The 18,591-nt window shown below is 37.4% G+C and overlaps 1 protein-coding gene across 2 annotated transcripts in view; it reads left to right on the top strand.

Annotated features, from left to right (window-relative positions):
- TTK (TTK protein kinase) overlaps positions 1-18,591 on the top strand; it is a 52,216-nt gene that overhangs the window by 5,332 nt on the left and 28,293 nt on the right. The window contains exons 2-9 of one of the 2 annotated variants that reach the window (XM_045294517.1): positions 1,414-1,633; positions 2,198-2,304; positions 5,583-5,723; positions 6,246-6,351; positions 6,511-6,583; positions 6,677-6,771; positions 8,778-8,865; positions 9,846-9,966. In XM_045294517.1, coding sequence (XP_045150452.1) covers positions 1,414-1,633; positions 2,198-2,304; positions 5,583-5,723; positions 6,246-6,351; positions 6,511-6,583; positions 6,677-6,771; positions 8,778-8,865; positions 9,846-9,966 — 951 coding nt within the window. Of the gene's footprint in view, positions 1-1,413; positions 1,634-2,197; positions 2,305-5,582; positions 5,724-6,245; positions 6,352-6,510; positions 6,584-6,676; positions 6,772-8,774; positions 8,866-9,845; positions 9,967-18,591 lie in introns of both variants that reach the window. The other variant, XM_045294516.1, reaches the window with a different exon arrangement.

The following is an 18,591-nucleotide window of genomic DNA, read 5'->3' as shown; positions in this document are numbered from 1 at the left end:
GGGGCCATTGGTCCCTTTATTTTCTTCTCTCTTTTTTTTGTCCAGTCTCTCTTATCTAGGTGGACGTGTAGATATATTAATATGTGCATAAAATTGGGGGTGGCTGTGACAGCACAGTACCATAGTGGCACATAAGAACATGATGACGGCAGCAGCAACGACAAGCTAACAAACAAAAAAGCCACTGACATACAAAATTTAAAAGAAGAGAAAAAAGGAAAAAAACAAAACAAATAGTCTGAAAAAAAAAGGAAAAAAAAAAATCCTGTTGGTAGTTCAAGTTCTGTTTGTTGACCTTTAGGAGCGTTTTCTGGACGAGTCTAATGGGTGCCACGTCCTGGCCCCAGAGTCCATCGTTTGTATTCCCTTGGGACCTCCTTGCTCTACTTCCCTACCGCTCCATTGCACGCCCCCAGTGTTTTGCCTCAGTGTGGTGGGGTCAGCCCAGTCACCCATCCCACACTGTGTCTCCGGTGCTGTCCCTTGCAGGACCATGGGTCAGCGCAGGATGTCGCATCTCGCCGTCCCTCCACCCTTCTTTACCCGTTCCTGGCACCAGCTATTCCTCCATGTCACTCTGCTTCCATACTGGGTTTAATAATTCCTGCACGGAATTCACAGGCAATACTCAAAACTGAGGAGGCTTATCTGGGAAGTTAGCAGATTACTACAAACTAAGATCAGCAAACAGTTAAGATAGAGCCATTGTTCAGTTAGCAGCCAAGGCTCTCAGTCACATTTTCCCATGGCCTTTGCTTCTGTGGGCCAGGAACAATCCTGTCTGCTGCTCTGCCTCACAGTCCCATAGTCTTGTTGATGCTACTCATCTGCTCTGTTCATGGGCTCTTTGCCTCCGCCTCTGGTGCCTCGCATCTCAACCTCCAGCAGAGGTCGACTTCAGACAGCAGAGATCTTGAATTCCTCAGTGGTCCTGGGATTTCTCTCCTGCTGAGACTGCTCATCCTTATAGCTAGGGGACTGGCAGCTAAAACTGACCAGTTCCCCATTAGTTTTACACTTGTCCTGTTTGTATAATCTCAACCAATCATTTGGTGAGAATTACAGAGAAAAAGATAGAAAAGCCATGTTAATAAATTTTACTCCACACTTTGGATGGTTATAGTGCAAAAAATAGAATCATGCTGTCATAGCCTAAAATTTTCTTAATTCTTTACATATAAAATATAATTTACTTGTCTAGGCTTTTAACACCCTCTAGCTTACCTCCATTATTTAAAGGTTGAGGTATTACGTATCAACACCATTAAACATTTTTTGTACCTTTAGAACAAGTAAGTATTGAAAAGCTCAAATTGCATAAGGGTTTATAAGAATCTAATTCCTAATGTTTTCATTTTGGTGATTTGGTTTATGTCATGGTTCTGTTGTGATACATTTTTTCTTTTGATGCAGATAACTCAGGAACTGAAAACCAAATTATGATGGCAAACAGCCCAGAAGACTGGTTGACTTTGTTGCTCAAACTAGAGAAAAACAGTGTCCCCCTAAATGATGCCCTTTTAAACAAATTGATTGGTCGTTACAGTCAAGCAATTGAGTCACTTCCTCCAGATCAATATGGCCAAAATGAGAGTTTTGCTCGAATCCAAGTGAGATTTGCTGAATTGAAAGCGTAAGTATTGACATTTTAACTTCATTTAACTAATTATATTGTATAATACAGAACTATAAGCAAGTTGAAAACGTTAAGATTTCTTGTAAGAAAGAAAATATATATGTAGATATTTTAAACCAAATCCTTTGGTTATAATGAGGAGTTAATGTAAACCCTTACAGAGCCCTGGTGGCATGTAGACTAGTGTACTACATATTAACTTGCTAAACCACAAGATCAGCAGTTGAAACCCGCCATTGGCTTGCCAACCTGTCTTATTCTGTAAAGATTTCAAGTGTCTGAAACCCAGAGTCAGTTCTATTGTGTCCGAAAGGGCAAATGTGAGTGGGAATCAACCCGATGACAGCAGGTTGACTGAGAGTTGACAATTTCCTGTGTACATGAATCCACAAAAGTTACATGTTCTAGATTCTACCTACAACGAATTTTAAAAAATAACTTATTGGCATTTAGTGTCACACATAAAGCATTCATGTCATTTGGAAAATAGAATGAGGTGTTACCATGTTTAAATGTCTGTCATTTTCTTAACAATTAACTGTAGATTCCTTCCTTTTATAGTATTCAAGAGCCAGATGATGCCCGTGATTACTTTCAAATGGCCAGAGCAAACTGCAAGAAATATGCTTTTGTGCATGTATCTTTTGCACAGTTTGAACTATCACAAGGTAATCTCCAAGTGTCAATTTCACATTGAGGTATTATTTTCTATCTACCAGTACCACTATACAGTTCTTTTTTAGATGTTCCTTTAATCCTTCTATTATTGCCTCCCGTGAAGGCAGGAAATGAAGTGTAGGTGTGAGAAAGCATCTACATTTATATTTACAAGAAGAATATAAAGTAATTTCCCCACACTGTAGAATAAGAACAAGTCATAGTTATTAGCAGACTTCCAAAGCAGTCTATGACTTTAATAAATGTCTTAATTGGTAGTTCTTATCTTAGCCTCTCTTTATTGTCTTAAGATACCCAGTATGGGATCTTACCAACACAATAAATGTGGGTTTAACTATATTAAATACATACATGCATTCTTGAAATGTAATTGTATCAGCATCCAGAGGCCATATCATATTCATCTTTAGACCTCTAGTGTCTAACTTAGTTAAAGGTTCTAATAAGTGTTGATGTATATTCCCATCATATATATCACTTCTAATATTTTTAAATCAAATACTAGGCTAAATATATTGGATATATTTTCAGCTAAAAAAAACCTTTGATCTTCTCTCTGTAGTCAGAAACATGACTTTTTCTTTTAGGCAATGGTGTGATTAGGTCTGGCTGCTAAAAATTATTCCATAATATTCCTGTTTTAATTTGTTTACATGAATACAATTGTTGGAGAATTCCTGTTAGCAAAAGGTTTCCAATTTTGGTTTATGATCCAAAGTCATTGAATAATATTTGGTTGAGAGCAGCTTTGGGCTCTTGGGTAAGTAGAACATTGAGGGTTTAAATTCCCTTTCACTGTATTCCTCGGGTTTCTACTGTTCTTGCTGTGCCTTCTGTAATTAAGTTATGGGCAATAGTAATAAGCTAATGAAGAATTACATCTTGTACAAAGAAATCATTTGTTATTAAGTGTTATCAGAAGAGAGTTGATTTATATGAGTGAGAAGAGAGAGAAGTTGCTTGTTTACCCATTAAATAAAGTGCACTGCATCATCAGAACAAAAAATCTTACCATAGTGAATGATGGGGGGAGTGCGGAGTGGAGATCCAAAGCCCATTAGTAGGCCACTAGAGATCCCCTTGCAGAGGGGTCTCGGAGAAGAGATGATCCAGTCAGGGTGCGATGTAACAATGATGAGAAATACAACTTTCCTCTAGTTCCTAAAGGTTTCCTGCCCGCTCCCACTACCATGACTCGAATTCTATCTTGCAAGACTAGCTAGACCAGAGGAGGTACACGGGTACACAGGAAGGGTAAAGGGAGAATGGGTAGGAAAGAGGGAACCGATTACATGGAACTGTGTGTGACCTCCTCCCTGGGGGACAGACAACCGAAAAGTGGATGAAGGGAGACGTCGGACAGGGCAAGATATGACAAAATACCCATTTATAAACTATCAAGGGCTCATGCGGGAGGGGGGAACAGGGAGGGAGGGAAAAAATGAGGACCTAATGTCGGGGGTTTAAATGGAGAGAAAATGTTTTGAGAAACGATGTACAAATGCGCTTTACACAATTGATGTGTGTATGGATTGGGATAACAGTTGTATGAGCCCCTAATAAAATGTTAAAAAAGAGAAAATAAATAAATAAATAAAAACAAGGAAAAAAGAAAAAAAAAGTGCATTGACTTTGGGATAAAATTTGTTTTTTTAAAAATCATTTTATTGGGGGAATCTTACAGCTCTTATCACAACCCATCCGTACATCCATTGCATCAGGCACTTTTGTACATATCATTTTCAAAATATTTTTTTCTAGTAAGCCCTTGACATCAGCTCCTCATTTTTTCTCCCTCCCCAACCCTCCCTCCTTCATGAACCCTTGATAAATTATAAAGTATTATCTTCATATGTTACTTCGTCCACTGTCTCCCTTCTCCCACTTTTCTGGTACTCGTCCCCCTGGCATATGGGTTGGGAGGTTAATATGTTGATCATTTTGATCGGTTCCCCCTTTCTCCCCCCACCTTCCCCCTACCCTCCTGGCACTCTTATTGGTCCTGAGGGTTTTTTGTTTAAATCATTTTATTAGGGGCTCTTACAGCTCTAGTAACATTTCATACATCAATTGTATCAAGCATATTTACACATATGTTGCCATCATTTTCTAAACATTTACTTTCTATCTAATTGAGCCCTTGGTATCAGCTCCTCTTTTCTCCCTCCCTCCCTTAAGGTCCTGAGGGGTTTATCTGACCTGGATTCCCTGTATTGTGAGCTCTTATCTGTACTAGGGTACATGCTCTGAAGCCAGATTTATAAGGTAGAATTGGAATCATGATAGTTGGGGGAGGAAGCATTAAAGAACTAGAGAAATGTTGTATGTTTTGTTGGAGCTATACCGCACCCTGACTGGCTCATCTCTTCCTTGTGACCCTTCTGTAAGGGGATGTCCAGTTCTCTACAGATGGGCTTTGAGTCTCCACTCCACCCTCTCCTTCATTCATATTGATATGATTTTTTGTTCTGGGTCACATTGATAGGATTTTTTGTTCTGGGTCTTTGATGCGTGATACCTGATCCCATCTATACCTCATGGTCACAGAGGCTGCTGTGCTTCTACCATGTGGGCTTAGTTGCTTCTCAGCTTGTTTATCTTCAAGTCTTTAAGACCCAGATGCCATATCTTTTGATAGCTGCACACGTCAGCTATCTTCACCACATTCACCACATTTGCTTATGCACACATGTTGTTATAGTGATCGTGTCGGGTTGGTGATCATAACAGAATTCCGGGTTATTAGAACAAAGTGTTCTTGCGTTGAGGGAGTACTTGAGTAGAGGCTCAATGTCCATCTGCTGCCTTAATACTTAACGTATATGTACATAGATCTATTTCCCTATCATATATAAATATATTTACATATGTACATGCCTGTATTGAGACCTCTGCAAATGTCCTTAGCCTCCTAGTTCTTACCTCTATTTCCTTTTCTTTCCTCTTGTCCCACTATCATGTCCGTCCTTCATTCAGGTTTCAGTAAGTCCTCTGCTACGTTGCCCTTTATCAAGCTCCACCAAGCATTTTATGCCCTCCTTGCCATCAATTTTAGATCACTTGTTGCCTTGTCCCTGTTTTTTTTTGACACCCACTATCCTTTCTCCCGCCTCCCCCTCCCCTGTGTGAACCCGTTGTTTTGTCCTCAGGATTGTTGGGATAAAATTTCTAACCTGTCTTATTTAATTTTTTCCCAGGTTCTGATGAATAAGTATCTGGATAAGTGAAGATTGCTACACTAGCTTGACATTTTCCTTTAACTTTGTAGGTAATTTCAAAAAAAGTAAGCAGCTTCTTCATAAAGCTATAGAATGTGGAGCAGTACCAAGAGAAATGTTGGAAATTGCCATACAGAATTTAACTCTCCCAAAAAAGCAGCTGCATTCAGAGGAAGAAAAGAATTTATCAGGTAAGCATATTAGTTTTAAGGCACCTCTGTGTGTGTGTGTGTGTGTGTGTGTGTGTGTGATGCTGCAAATAACAGTGAGAATATTTTAGAAAAATATTCAAGATGTTCAATATTTACAGTTATATTTTAAATGTAAGGGAGATAAAAGTCTTTTAGATTTAACTTCTATGTGGAAATTTGGTAATTTTTTCCTAGCTAATCAACCTCTTTTTGGGGGGGGTGGGGTGGGCGGGGTTGGGTGACTAATCAACCTCTTAATGGTCTTGAATTAAAAGCAACTCAGTAAAGTAAGAGAAAGATGTTTTTCCTTTAGAAGTAGAGAATTGCCAGTTCCCTTAGAAAAGCTTATCCACAATAAAATAGAATCTGAAGGATAATGAATTGTTTTAGTATCTGAATCTTATTTGAGACAAAAACTTATTTAGAATTGGCTTTTTAGATATTTGTGAGATTTGTATATACATATAGTCTGTATGTCCTTATACATTTAACTGTAATTTCTAAATTCTTTAATATCAACAGTATTAACTGCCCAGGAATCATTCTCCAATTCACTCGGACACTTACAGAATAGGAACATCAGTTGTGAATCCAGAGTTCTGGCTATTAAGCCCAGGTTTTTGTATGGGTAAGGAATTGGACAAATTTTTAAATACACAGTCTACTTTTGTGTTTTATGTGTACACATGTGTTATGAAGGAATGATGACAGTGTTCAGCAATCAAATAGAAACATGTTGTTCTTTGAAAAATTGGTGGTTTGTTTGGTTTGTTCTTTTTCTATTTAGGGAGAACATGCCCCCTCAGGATGCAGAAATAGCTCACCAAAATCCTGTGAAGCAAACAAACAAAGCTAAACGGGTACATTCTATTCAGTCCACTTTGGATTAGGGTGTTGGTGGTGAAGCCTTGTTTATTTTCTAGTTGGTTACCTAATCTTTCCAAAATTTTCAGTCATGTCCTTTTGGAAGAGTCCCAGTTAACCTTCTGAATAGCCCCGACCGTCATGTGAAGATGAATGGTTCAGGTCTACCAAGTTGCAGCAAAAGGTAGGATTGGTTTTTGATTTTCAAATTTGTTTTCAATGGTATAGAAAATTTTTTATTGGGTGATAGTAATTATGATTGATTTCCATTCATTATTAAAAGTTATAGTCTCTAAATGCTGTCAGAAACAAAAGAATGAGTAGAGATAATTGTTTTATTTTGCTTTTGCTTTGTAAAAATTTGTTGAAAAATTATTTTATTTGGCATAGAAGAGAGAAGAGATGTAGAAATGGACTGATACACCATCAAAGCTGTCTGGCAGTCTCTCTCTTTTTCGTTTATTTTAAATACTTATTAAAGGGAGTATTTTAAGAATCTAAAATGATGGGGAAAATTACTAAATTTATGTGAAGTTTTAAGAACTATGCAAACATCCCAGGGATAACAACTCCTGATGTTTGAGCATTTCTCACTTTCGAGTAGACTCTTGCAAGAGTTTTGCCTACTGTGTAAGTGAGTCTCCACAGCAGAGGTCAAGAGTTGGTGACAGTATCCTTTATTCAGCTGGTACAAGGAGAAAGGCATTTGTCACCCGGAAAGCTAATTCCCTTATTAATTTCCTGCAGGTGTTTAGAGCTTCCAGAAGTGAAGCAAGGTAGGCTGAGATGATATTGTCTATCACATCTGATGTGGTCCTCTTTCTCTACATCAGCAGTTCTCAACCTGTGAGTCGTGACCCCTTTGGGGGTAAAACGACCCTTCACAGGGGTCACCAGATTCATAACGGTAGCAAAATTACAGTTATGAAGTAACAACGAAAATAATTCTATGGTTGGGGGGTCAGCACAACATGAGAAACAGTGTTAAAGGATCATGGCATTAGGAAGGTTGAGAACCACTGCTCTACATTAAAAGAAATGGTTATCTAGACCTCCAGCTCAGCTTAGGGAGAGAACTTTGCTGGTATAGTCTTAACCCTAACCACTATTTATAGCATGGTGTTTATTGAAACAGACTGTAGATTCCAGAAAATAAACATTAGAAAACTGTTTTGTGGGGGTGAGGGGGGTGTTAAGGTGGTGTCGTCTGTAAATATTATAAAATTATAAAAATTCTTGTTTTACCTTGACTAAGTATAAATATTAGAGAAGCATTTTGCTTGTCAAGTTAAAGGGCCCTGGTGGCATAATGGTTACACATTGGACTGCTAACCGCAAGTTCGCTGTTCAAAACTACCAGCCACTCTTCGGGAACAAGACGGGTCTTTCAACTCCCAGAGAGAGTTACAATCTCGGAAACTCACAGGGACAGTTCACCCCTGTGCTATCGGGTCGCTAGTAGTCCCAATGACACAATGGCACTGAGTTTGGTTTTAGTTTTTTGTTAAGGTTAAACCGTGAAACAATGCGTTGACTCTTACCTCATCTTGGTCATCCCTATTTTAAATATGTAGCTGAAGAACAGAGGAAAATGCCTCCCATTCCAAACAAATCAGTCATGATCCTGGTGCCTGTAGTGATGGACATTATGCCTAGGCACTGGGATGGGCACAAAGTAGCTTATACCCTAGTCATTTGAAGCTACTTGTAGTCTGAAATGTTGTTAAACCTACCTACTGCTGTCTCTCGTTCTTTTCCCATTAACTCTATGTAACAAAGAGGTAGGCAGTCACTCATCTCTCTTATTTCAATCATTTTCACATTCATCTATTATTTAAAGTTTGTAATTATATCATTTTTAAAAAAATTGGTTTTAAGAAATTCTTTTCAATTGAAGAAAGTAGGTGTAATACCTGTTAGGCTGCTAACCATAAGGTCAGCAGTTCAAAAGCACCAACCGCTCCTCTCAAGAAAGATGGGACTTTTTACTACCATAAAGAGTTATAGTCTTGGAAACCCATAGGGGCAGTTCTACCCTCTTCTACAGGGTGCCTGTGTGTCGGAATCAACTTAGTGGCAATGAGTTTCTATGTTTGTTCTTTTGGTTTGTATGTATTAAAAATAAATATTTAAAAATATATATGTTGAAAGGATTCATTTAAACTAGGTACTTTGTTTTGTGGGCAGTAGACAGACCTCAGGATCAGAATGCCGAGATGGGAGTGTGCCTGGTTCTAAGTCAAGCGGAAACGATTCCTGTGAATTGAGACGTTTGAAGGTACTTCTTTTTCTTAGACCATTCTGTGGGGTAAGGAGTGCTGATCCCGGCTCCATGAAGCTTTTCTGGGGAAGGGTTTACAGTATATACCGCCAACAGTGCTCCTGATAGTCCTCGCCACAGGATCACTCTGGAGAAGTAGTGCCAAAGCCCTAAATGGTTTCTCCAAGATTAAGGTAGTGTAGCAGTTATTATATATATTTGTAAGCAGTTTAGTGGACTTAGGACAGGTAACAGTTGGGGGCCGCACGTTTTCTTTGCTTGTGGGCTTAATCATGTAACTCTGGCATGGTGGAGAGCAGAGGTTAGGGTTTAGATAATCAGCTCTGACCTCCTTATTGTATAACCATCTAAGCCAGGAAACAATTTTAGATCATTGAGCATTAGATTTTTTTTTCTTCTTTTTTTTTTTGTCTTTTAAAAATCATTTTATTGGGGGCTCATACTACTCTTATCACAATCCATCCATCCATTGGAGCACTAGATTTTTAAGGGTTATGCTGTTTTGTTGTATTTGAGTTAATTCCTAAGGTTCATGTTATAGCTATTGTTATATCCTTTGTATAATAGCCCTCATTGATAGCCTATGCTGTAAAATACTAATACAAATACTCATTTTGATGAATGTTTTTCTGATGGATAAAATCATATTTCAGAAAAAGCTCATTTTTCATGTCATAGGCATGTGCTATGTTTGATTTAAACTTTGTCTCTTTTTAAGTGAATATAATTTAGCGATTGATTAATACATCCATTGAAAACACATTGGCCAGATTTATGGTTATGGTTCTTCATTTTGCTTTAATCGATACTTTAGTAAAAAGTTAATTTGGGGGGGGCTTGTGAGTGTACATGTAATTGTGCTAGCTAATTTTCTCAACAATCATCTCACACTCATGAGACATTACTATATTGAATAGTAAGAAAATTAGTATCACTACTGCTTATGAGATTTTGTTTTTATATTCTTTTTTATGTAGGCAGTTCAAAATATCCAACCCAAGGAACCTTTGCTGTTAGATGAGAAAAGTTCTGACCTTGCTACTGATTCAATAACTCTGAAGAATAAAACTGATTCAAGTCTTCTAACTAAATTAGAAGGTGAGAGTGATAAAATAGATAGGGTTCTTTAAGAAAGCATTTTTTCTTTCAATTTGAGAAAGCAGAGAAACCACCTAAGAATTGCATTGTAAGAATTGTGTTAAGTTCTTTTTATGTTTGTATTTCCAATGAATTGTATAGAGTGAATGACAAGTATTGCAACAAAGAAAATTTATTTTCCAATTCTTACATAAAGTTGCATAAAGAAGGAATAGTGCAATGGTACTGAATTATTTTTCTCGATTTACTTGACAACACAAATACATACAAGGAGACTGCAAAGAATTGTGGAAATTTACATTATCATTTAATTTCCATAACGTTTTTGAAACCCTCTTCTTCTTTCCAGGAGCCATGGTGGTATAGTGGTTATGTGTTGGTCTGCTAATTACAAGGTCAACAGTTCAAAACCACTAGCCGCTCCTCAGGAGAAAGATGAGGCTTTCTACTTCCAGAAAGAATTACAGTCTCATAAACCCAGAGGGACAGTTCTACTTTGTCCCTGTATGGTTGCTATGAGTCAGAATTGATTTGGTGGCAGTGAGTTGGGTTTGGGTAGGTTTGGTTTTGCATTCTTTCTGGAAAGGACAATGCAGAAGCTCTAATTATATAACAACTCTCTATTTCCTCTTTTGCCAAACTTTTGGTTTTCTACCACATACGTATTGTGAGAAATGTTCTACGGATAGATAAATGAGTGGGACAGAATCCTAAGGAGGATCCAGTCCAGTGTGGAAGATATGCTGATAAATATATTGCTGGGTAGAACAAAGAGAGATATTGGGAGCCACATAAATAAAATGCTATAAGAACTCACAGGAAGGAGAAATTTAAAGAACTAATTGGTTTAAGGAAATACTTGGTAAAGGAGATGAAATTTGAAGTACTATCACAATTTAAATGGGAACAAATAACAATAATGAGAGTGTCTTTGATGGCGATACTAATTTAAGCTTGAATTTTTATGGATTAAATGCCTTCAGCCTTCTCCAACTGTACCCCCTCCCTCACCAAAAAAAAACTGTAGCAACTTTATATGGGGTTTCCAAGACAATAAATCTTTATGGGAATTTGAACACTATCATGAATAGGGTGTGATCATTGTTCAGACAAAGCTTGTCAAATTGGATTAGTTGGGTTTTTTTATTTTTAATAGGACAAAGAAGGAACTTAAAACTAGGCTTGCCCCAAGGTTGTTAGGTATTCCTAGTACTTCCCATTTTTTTGTCCTAAAGCTGTGACTCCCCTGGATATTCTCAAGGAAATTCTGGATAAACTGGGAGGGTTGGTCACTCTAGAATAATCTTTTCCCATTTTTCTAAATTGTGAGCTGATTCCTATTCCTAGTATTTGGAGAAAATACTTATATTCTATATTGTCATGTCATATTTTACTCTAAGCTGACATGATAAAAAAATTATCTTTATCAAATGTGCTATACTTATGTGACGCCTATTTTTCTAAGTGAATACTTGTTCAGTACCCAAACTATGCTAAGTATGTATTTTTAATGTGGTAAACATACAAACAAAACAGAGCTCAAATCAAGAATGAAGCCTGATGTAATGGCACAAATGAATGCACACATGCAGACAGAACTAGATTTATTTAGCTCCCCAATAGCCTTTTCCAACCTTACCCATTCTTCACAAAAATGTAATCACTATTTTGACTTCCAACACGCTAGATTAACTTTGTCTGTTTTTAAATTTCTTGAAGATGAAATTATTGTATGTGCTCTTTTGTGTGCTGCTTTTGCTCACGATTGCTTGTAAAACTCATGTTGCAGTAGTAGGTGGGCTTTTATTGCCATATAGTATTTAATTATGCAGATTGACTACAATTTGTTTTTCCAAATGTCCAAGGATAATAGTTTTGTCTGTCACATGTAATGCCGTGAGTGCTCTCCTGTCTTTGGCTCATACACAGGAGTACGTTAACGCATCAGTGAGACAATGGAATTGAGTGATGATTCCTTTTCTCCAAACTGTTTTGAAACCCTTTCATGGTTGGGTGCATGTGAACTGTATTTTAGTAAATAACGCACCCATGCAAAATAACTTGCCCACACAAAGAACATTTACATAAATAGCACTGGGCATGAGTATGTAGTTGGCCAAAAAGGCATATAATGGGTTTGTTATATGGTATGCCCTGGCCTACCAACTGAGGGGTTAGCATTTCAAAACTTCCCAGAGGAAGAAAGTCTGGTCATCTTTTCCATTAAGATTCTCCCCATGGCAACCACGTGGAAAGCTGTTCTCTGCTGAAGCACATGGGGTAGCCATGAGTTAGAATCGACTGTGTGGCAGACGCTTGGCTTGGTATTTATCTCTCTTTCTGTTCTGAATTTAACATTTGTGTTTGTGTAAAATCAAAGATCATGATTTCCAACCCAACCCAGTGTGGAGGTGTAATTTATCCAGTAGTGTTTCTTGGAAAAATTCACTTTCCCCCAACTAGTTTTAGAATATTGGTGATCCTACATAAAGAATCAGAACCTACTTATCAAGGAAGTACATTGCATGTGGTTTTGGATTCTTCGTTCATCTTGTGTTCATAGTGCGCAAGTTTTTAATATCTTTATGCTTTCTACTTCCTTGCCATCAAGCCAATTTTGGCCTTTTGAATATCCATGTAAATATGAGAATATTTATCAGTTTACAATGAGAAATGAAATCTTGATTGAAATCAAATTGAATCTGTAAAATAATTTAGGAAGAATAGTTATCTGTATGGATTTCCAAACCATGATTGTAATGTATCTTGTCAAATAAGCAGTCTTTAAAATACTGGGAATGATTTTCTGTGTAGAGATCTTACATGTTTTGTGAGATTTATTTCTAAGTACCAGATTTTTTTTATATTATAATAAATGGTATCTTTTTTTCCACTTTAATGTGCTTCCTACTTGTTTGTTGCTGTTATATACAAATACCATTGATTTTTATGTCTGAATCTTAGAAACAGTAAGATTGCAACATTCCTTGGTTTAGATCTAACAGTTCTCCTGTGGGCCCTTTGGATGTATACCCATGTTGTTTGAGGGATGTAATGTTAGAATGTTCCCATTCTAATATCTTCCATTTCGCCTTGTTTTGTCAGCAAGCTAACTATTCTACAGCCATGGGGATGCCATGCAAGTTTTTAAAATCACTTTTATTTTTCTCTTCAAGCGTTTTTGTGCATTATAGAAAATTGAAAAACCAAGAACACAGAAAGCATCCAGAATCACTTTAATAGTTACCATTTGACCTGTCTTTTTACATCCTATGTATGTGTATAAATGACAAAACATACAGTTTTAGGTGGTGGAGGTCACACAATATGAATTCATGCTTCCCCCCCCCCACACATCACTAATATTACCAGTTCAAATTCCCAAACCCATGAGTATTTTGACAAGCAAGAATACAATATGCCACCTCAATCAGGAAAAGAAACAAAAATTCCTTGGTGGGTGGGGCAGGTAGAGTCATAAAAGATAAGAATGATTAACAGGGCTCTAGATAAAGGTATGGGCAGAGTTACAAATAAAATACTGCATTCCTTAATGCTCATTTAAAAATGAAAGATAAAGAGGACACTAAATATCATATTTTTAAGAGAATTGTTAGGCTTTAAACAAAATATTACCAAGGTATTTCCACTGAAATTTTTTATTAATAAATAATTTTACTGAGGCTCTTACAGCTCTTTTAGCAATCCATATATCAATTGTATCAAACACCTTTGTACATCTGTTGCCATCATCATTTTCAAAATATTTTCTTTGCTTTAGCCCTTGGTATCATCTTCTCTTTTTTTCCCTCCCTCCACCCTACTCCCACCCTCATGGACCCCTGCTAAATTATTATTATTTTCATATCTTACACTGTCCGCTGTCTCCCTTCGCCCATGTTCCTGTTGTTCGTCCCCTTTGGAGCCGGTGAGGGCTGTTATATGTCGATCATTGTAGTCGGTTCCCTGTTTATACCCTTCTCCCCACACCTTCCCCTTACCCTCATGGCATTGCTACTTCTAATATTGTTTCTGAGGGGTTTAGCTATCCTGGATTCCGTGTGGAGAGCTCTTGTCTGTTGTACCAGTGTTCTTGCTCTGGTCTAGCCGGATTTGTAAGGTTGAACTGGTATCATGATTTTGAATGGTGGGCGGGGAGGCAGGCATTAAAGAACTAAAGGAATGTTGTATGTTTTGTTGGCGCTGTGCTTCACCCTGGCTGAGTTGCGCCTTCCTTGTGACCCTTTTGTGACAGAATTTCCAATTGTCTACAGATGGGCTTTGGGTATCCACCCTGACCCCCATTGTTTGCTTCAATATATTTATTTTGAGTCTTCTGATGCCTGATACGTGAGCTAGTCAACACCTCGTGATCACACAGGCTGGTGTGCTTCTTCCATGTGGGCTTTGTTGCTTCCATGCTAGATGTCCCTTGTTTATCCTAAAGCCTTTAAGACCCCAGACACTATAGTTTTTAATAATTGGGCACCATCAGCTTTCTTCACTGCCTTTGCTTATGCACCCATTTTGACTTCAGCAATCATGTTGGATGGCGTCACAGAATTGCAAGTTATTAGAACAAAGTGTTCTTGCGTTGAGGGAGTGTTTGAATAGAGGCCCAATGCCTGCCTGCTATCTTAATACTTAACATTTAAATATAAGTACATAGATATCCCTATTGTTATATATTTACATATGTGCATGCCTATATTTATACCTCTATAAATGTCTTTTGCTACCTAGTTCTCTATATCTTGAAAATGTATTTCTATAGTACAGCCCTTGCACCAACCTACCCAATCTGATGTATACTTCTCAAAGATGGATGAATAATTCCATGTCCAAGATGCTTTTCTAAACTATAACAAAATATTTACAAGTTGGCTAACTCACTAGTCTCACTAGTACCATGTTTTATCAGACGTGTCTTGTCGCCTCAATACATCTGAAAAGCATAGATGGTATAAAATAATAAACATCCAGAATAAGCACATGTGTTTTATAGAAAATGCACAGATAGACTTAGGGCTATAATCTAAGATAGTTTCCTGGATAGGAAGATACTAGCCTGCAGTCTTTCCTCTGCCATTCTGTTTTTTATAATTGGGCACCATCAGCTTTCTTCACTGCCTTTGCTTATGCATCCATTTTGACTTCAGCAATCATGTTGGGATGGCGTCACAGAATTTCAAGTTATTAGAACAAAGTGTTCTTGTGTTGAGGGAGTGTTTGAATAGAAGCCCAATGCCTGTCTGCTATCTTAATACTTAACATTTAAATATAAGTACATAGACATCCCTATTGTTATATATTTATATATATAACACCTGCAGTGACAAAGTACAGAATGACCAGCTCCAAGAGGTGCATTAACAAAAGGCACCCCCACTGAAGGCAGTCCTTCCTGTAAACAAGAGGACATTAAGAGATTATTTTACTACCGCTACTTTTAACACACTTTGGGCATTGGGACTTACTTGTGCTTTAACACATAACAGTGTTAACTAAAATGCACATATAAAACCATGTGTGGACAATCTGAATTTGTCTAACTGGGCATAGAGAGAGCCCTTCCGTCTGCATCTCCTCTCCCACCCCCAGCTCCCACTACCCAGTATACTGTCTCCAAGACAAAATGAAGAATTCCATTCTCCCGTCCCCCAATGCAATCATACCTATGAATTAAGATACATGCCCACATTGGTCAAGCAGGTTACAGGGAAAATGGAACAGGGAGCCTTGAGGAAGAAGGGAAGATGCTTCTGTGCCAGGCTGGAAGACATTTTCACATTATGTGTATACACACATTGTGTGTACATTTATTCCACTACTGTATATATAGTTGAATGTAATACGTACTTTAAAAATTATCTAGTCTTTCAGGATGTTCTACAATTTCAGCCTGCCACACATTAAAAGTAGTAAAATAGTACATTTTGTAAAAGTTTCTGTTAAAATTCCTATGAATTAATGGGGTTTTAAAATTTTTTTTTTATGTATGTGCCTTTGGGCATTTTGAATTGATTCAGGCAGTACACGTGGTTTTTGTGCACTGGTTCTGAGGAGGAGTGAGGAAAAGGAAGTGCAAAAAGCTCTATGCCAGATTAAGCATTGTCCCTTATGTTTGTGCATCATTTTCTTCTGTGTATTTAAAGGACAAATATGCCATAATTTGCAACATCTAGTCATTCTAAATGTTAAAGTGGTTGCCAATGTATGACAAAAGTAGACAACAAAACTAATACATTTTGTGTTAAAATTCTTAGAATTGTCTAGTGAAAGCTGAGCATTTATAGCTCATTAGCTTATTGGAGGAGGGAGAAAGCGAGAAGCTTCTATGGGCCAGATGTAATATTTCAAAGACACTTTCACATTTTAACTATCTTATGTGTGCAGTTTTTCTCCCCAAACTATGAATAATATGCTGTGTATATAGTGGACTAAAACAGCCCTTATTTGAAACATGTAGTTTATCTGGATGTTTAGAAGTGCCTGATATATGTTAAAGTAGAAGTAGTAAACTATCACTTTTGTATATATCCCTTTGCTAAAATTCACAGGAATCATTACCTTTTGGAAATGGGCTTGTTAAACCACCTCTGGGCAATTTACAAATGTCTGTACTTGTTCATGTTTGGGAAGAGGTGGGAGGGAAGAAACTACAAAAGATAATATATTACTATGTTCATATTTGGACAGTCTCAGAGGAAAAACTGTTTTTCTATGTTGCAAGCATTTTGCTTTGCAGCGTATAGTGTCTAAAATGGACAAACAAGTTCTAATTTTACAACATATAGTCTCTAGATGTTAAAAGTGGTTGCCAATGTATGACAATGTAGAGTTAGGGAAAACAGCATATGTTGTACACTTTGTGAATTCGTGGGAAAGTTTTGTCTTCTGTAAATGACTTGGAGATGGATTTGTTTAATCACCTCCATGGATTACTTATGCCTGTACTTGTCTACGGGATTGGTGGCGAAAGATAGTGGCGGTGAAAGATAGTGAGGATAAGACCAAAATGGTCATATTTAGAAGATACCTCAGATTGTAACTATTGTAATGTGTGTGTACTTTTATTTTACCAGTACTGTGTACATAGTGGATAAGTATAGTATTTGAAATATCTAGTCTTTCTAGATGTTCAGATGTGCTTGGTGTATTTTAGTAGGCTAACACTTTGTAAATAGCTTTTTAGGATTAAGAGAAAATGTTCTCTTTGGGCATGAAATTGTGAAACACCTCTGTGAACCCTACACCTAGTTATTGCTTTTTCACTGGGTTAAGGGAGGTGATGAACAGAAATTACAAATAGTATTAGTGTGGATCAGAAAATTCCAAATTATCCGTTGCTGTATATTGCATACTTTTCATTTAACTTTGCTGTACTATATATGTTGGACAAGTGAGTCCTAGTTTTATAGTATCAAGTCTCTAGATAGTAAAAATGTTGCCAATGTATGACAAAAGTAGAGTTAGTAAACTAACACATTTTGTATATTTTGCTAAACTTCAGAGGGGTGACTTTGGGAAATGAAACTGTAAGTCCCCCTATAAGTATTACAGTTGTTTTACTTTTGTCACCTGGGTTGATGGAGATGAGCTAGGGCAGAGGGTGGGATTCTAGATCAGAATGTTTATTTAGAGAAAATTCTCAGATTTTAGCCTTTTTACAAATGTCCAGTTGATTTAATCCTGCTGTGTGTGTATTGGACAAACTCAGTCCTTATTGGAAACATTTAGAAGTAGTATTTCTAGATGCTTGGCAGTGCACAACATTAGAGAGAATTAAGGCAATGCCCTTTAAATACATTTCTTTTTAAAAATCATATTGTGCTCGCAGTGTCTCAGATTTTATTTTGAGGAGAAAACTTGCAATTTTGCCCTTAATACAATGATTGCTACAGATTTTTGTAGCTACTCTGGAGTGCGTTTATTATATACAAAAGGACAAATAGTTTGGGATTGTGTTTGTCGCTGAATGTTGAATTCTATCAAATGCCTTTTCTGCCATTAAGTTGATTATATTCTTTATTTTAGTATTATGGTTAAATGCATTGATTTTCTTTTTTTTAACCATTTTATTGAGGGCTCGTACAAATCTTATCACACTCCATGCATACATCCATTGTTTCAAGCACATTTACATATGTTGCCATCATTGTTTGCAAAGCATTTTCTTTCTACTTGAGCCCTTGGTATCAGCTCCTCATTTTTTCCCCTCCCTCCCTCCCTGCCTCCCTCCTTCCCTCCTTCTTTCCCTCCCTCGTGAATCCTTGATAATTTATAAATTATTATTTTTTCATGTCTTGAGCTGTCCGCTGTCTCCCTTTACCCCCTTGTCTGTTGTCCATCCCTTTGGGTGGGGGTTATAAGTAGGTCATTGTGATCAGTTCCCCCTTTGCCACCCCCCACCTTCCCCTTCCCCTCCTGGTATAGTTACTGACAATATTGGTCCTGAGTAGTTTATCTGTCCTATATTCCCTGTATTTCCAGCTCTTAACTGTACCCATGTACATGCTCTGGTCTAGCCAGATTTGTAAATTAGAATTAGGGACATGATAGTGGGGGTGGGGAGGTGGGATTAAAGAGCCAGAAGAGAGCTGTATGTTTCATCAGTGCTATACT

This window comes from Echinops telfairi, unplaced genomic scaffold (genome assembly GCF_000313985.2).
Source record: "Echinops telfairi isolate 266 unplaced genomic scaffold, ASM31398v2 ScPeMD7_3533;HRSCAF=4204_0, whole genome shotgun sequence".
In the NCBI taxonomy this organism is placed as follows: domain Eukaryota; kingdom Metazoa; phylum Chordata; class Mammalia; order Afrosoricida; family Tenrecidae; genus Echinops; species Echinops telfairi.
This window is presented reverse-complemented; position numbering and strand designations above follow the sequence as displayed.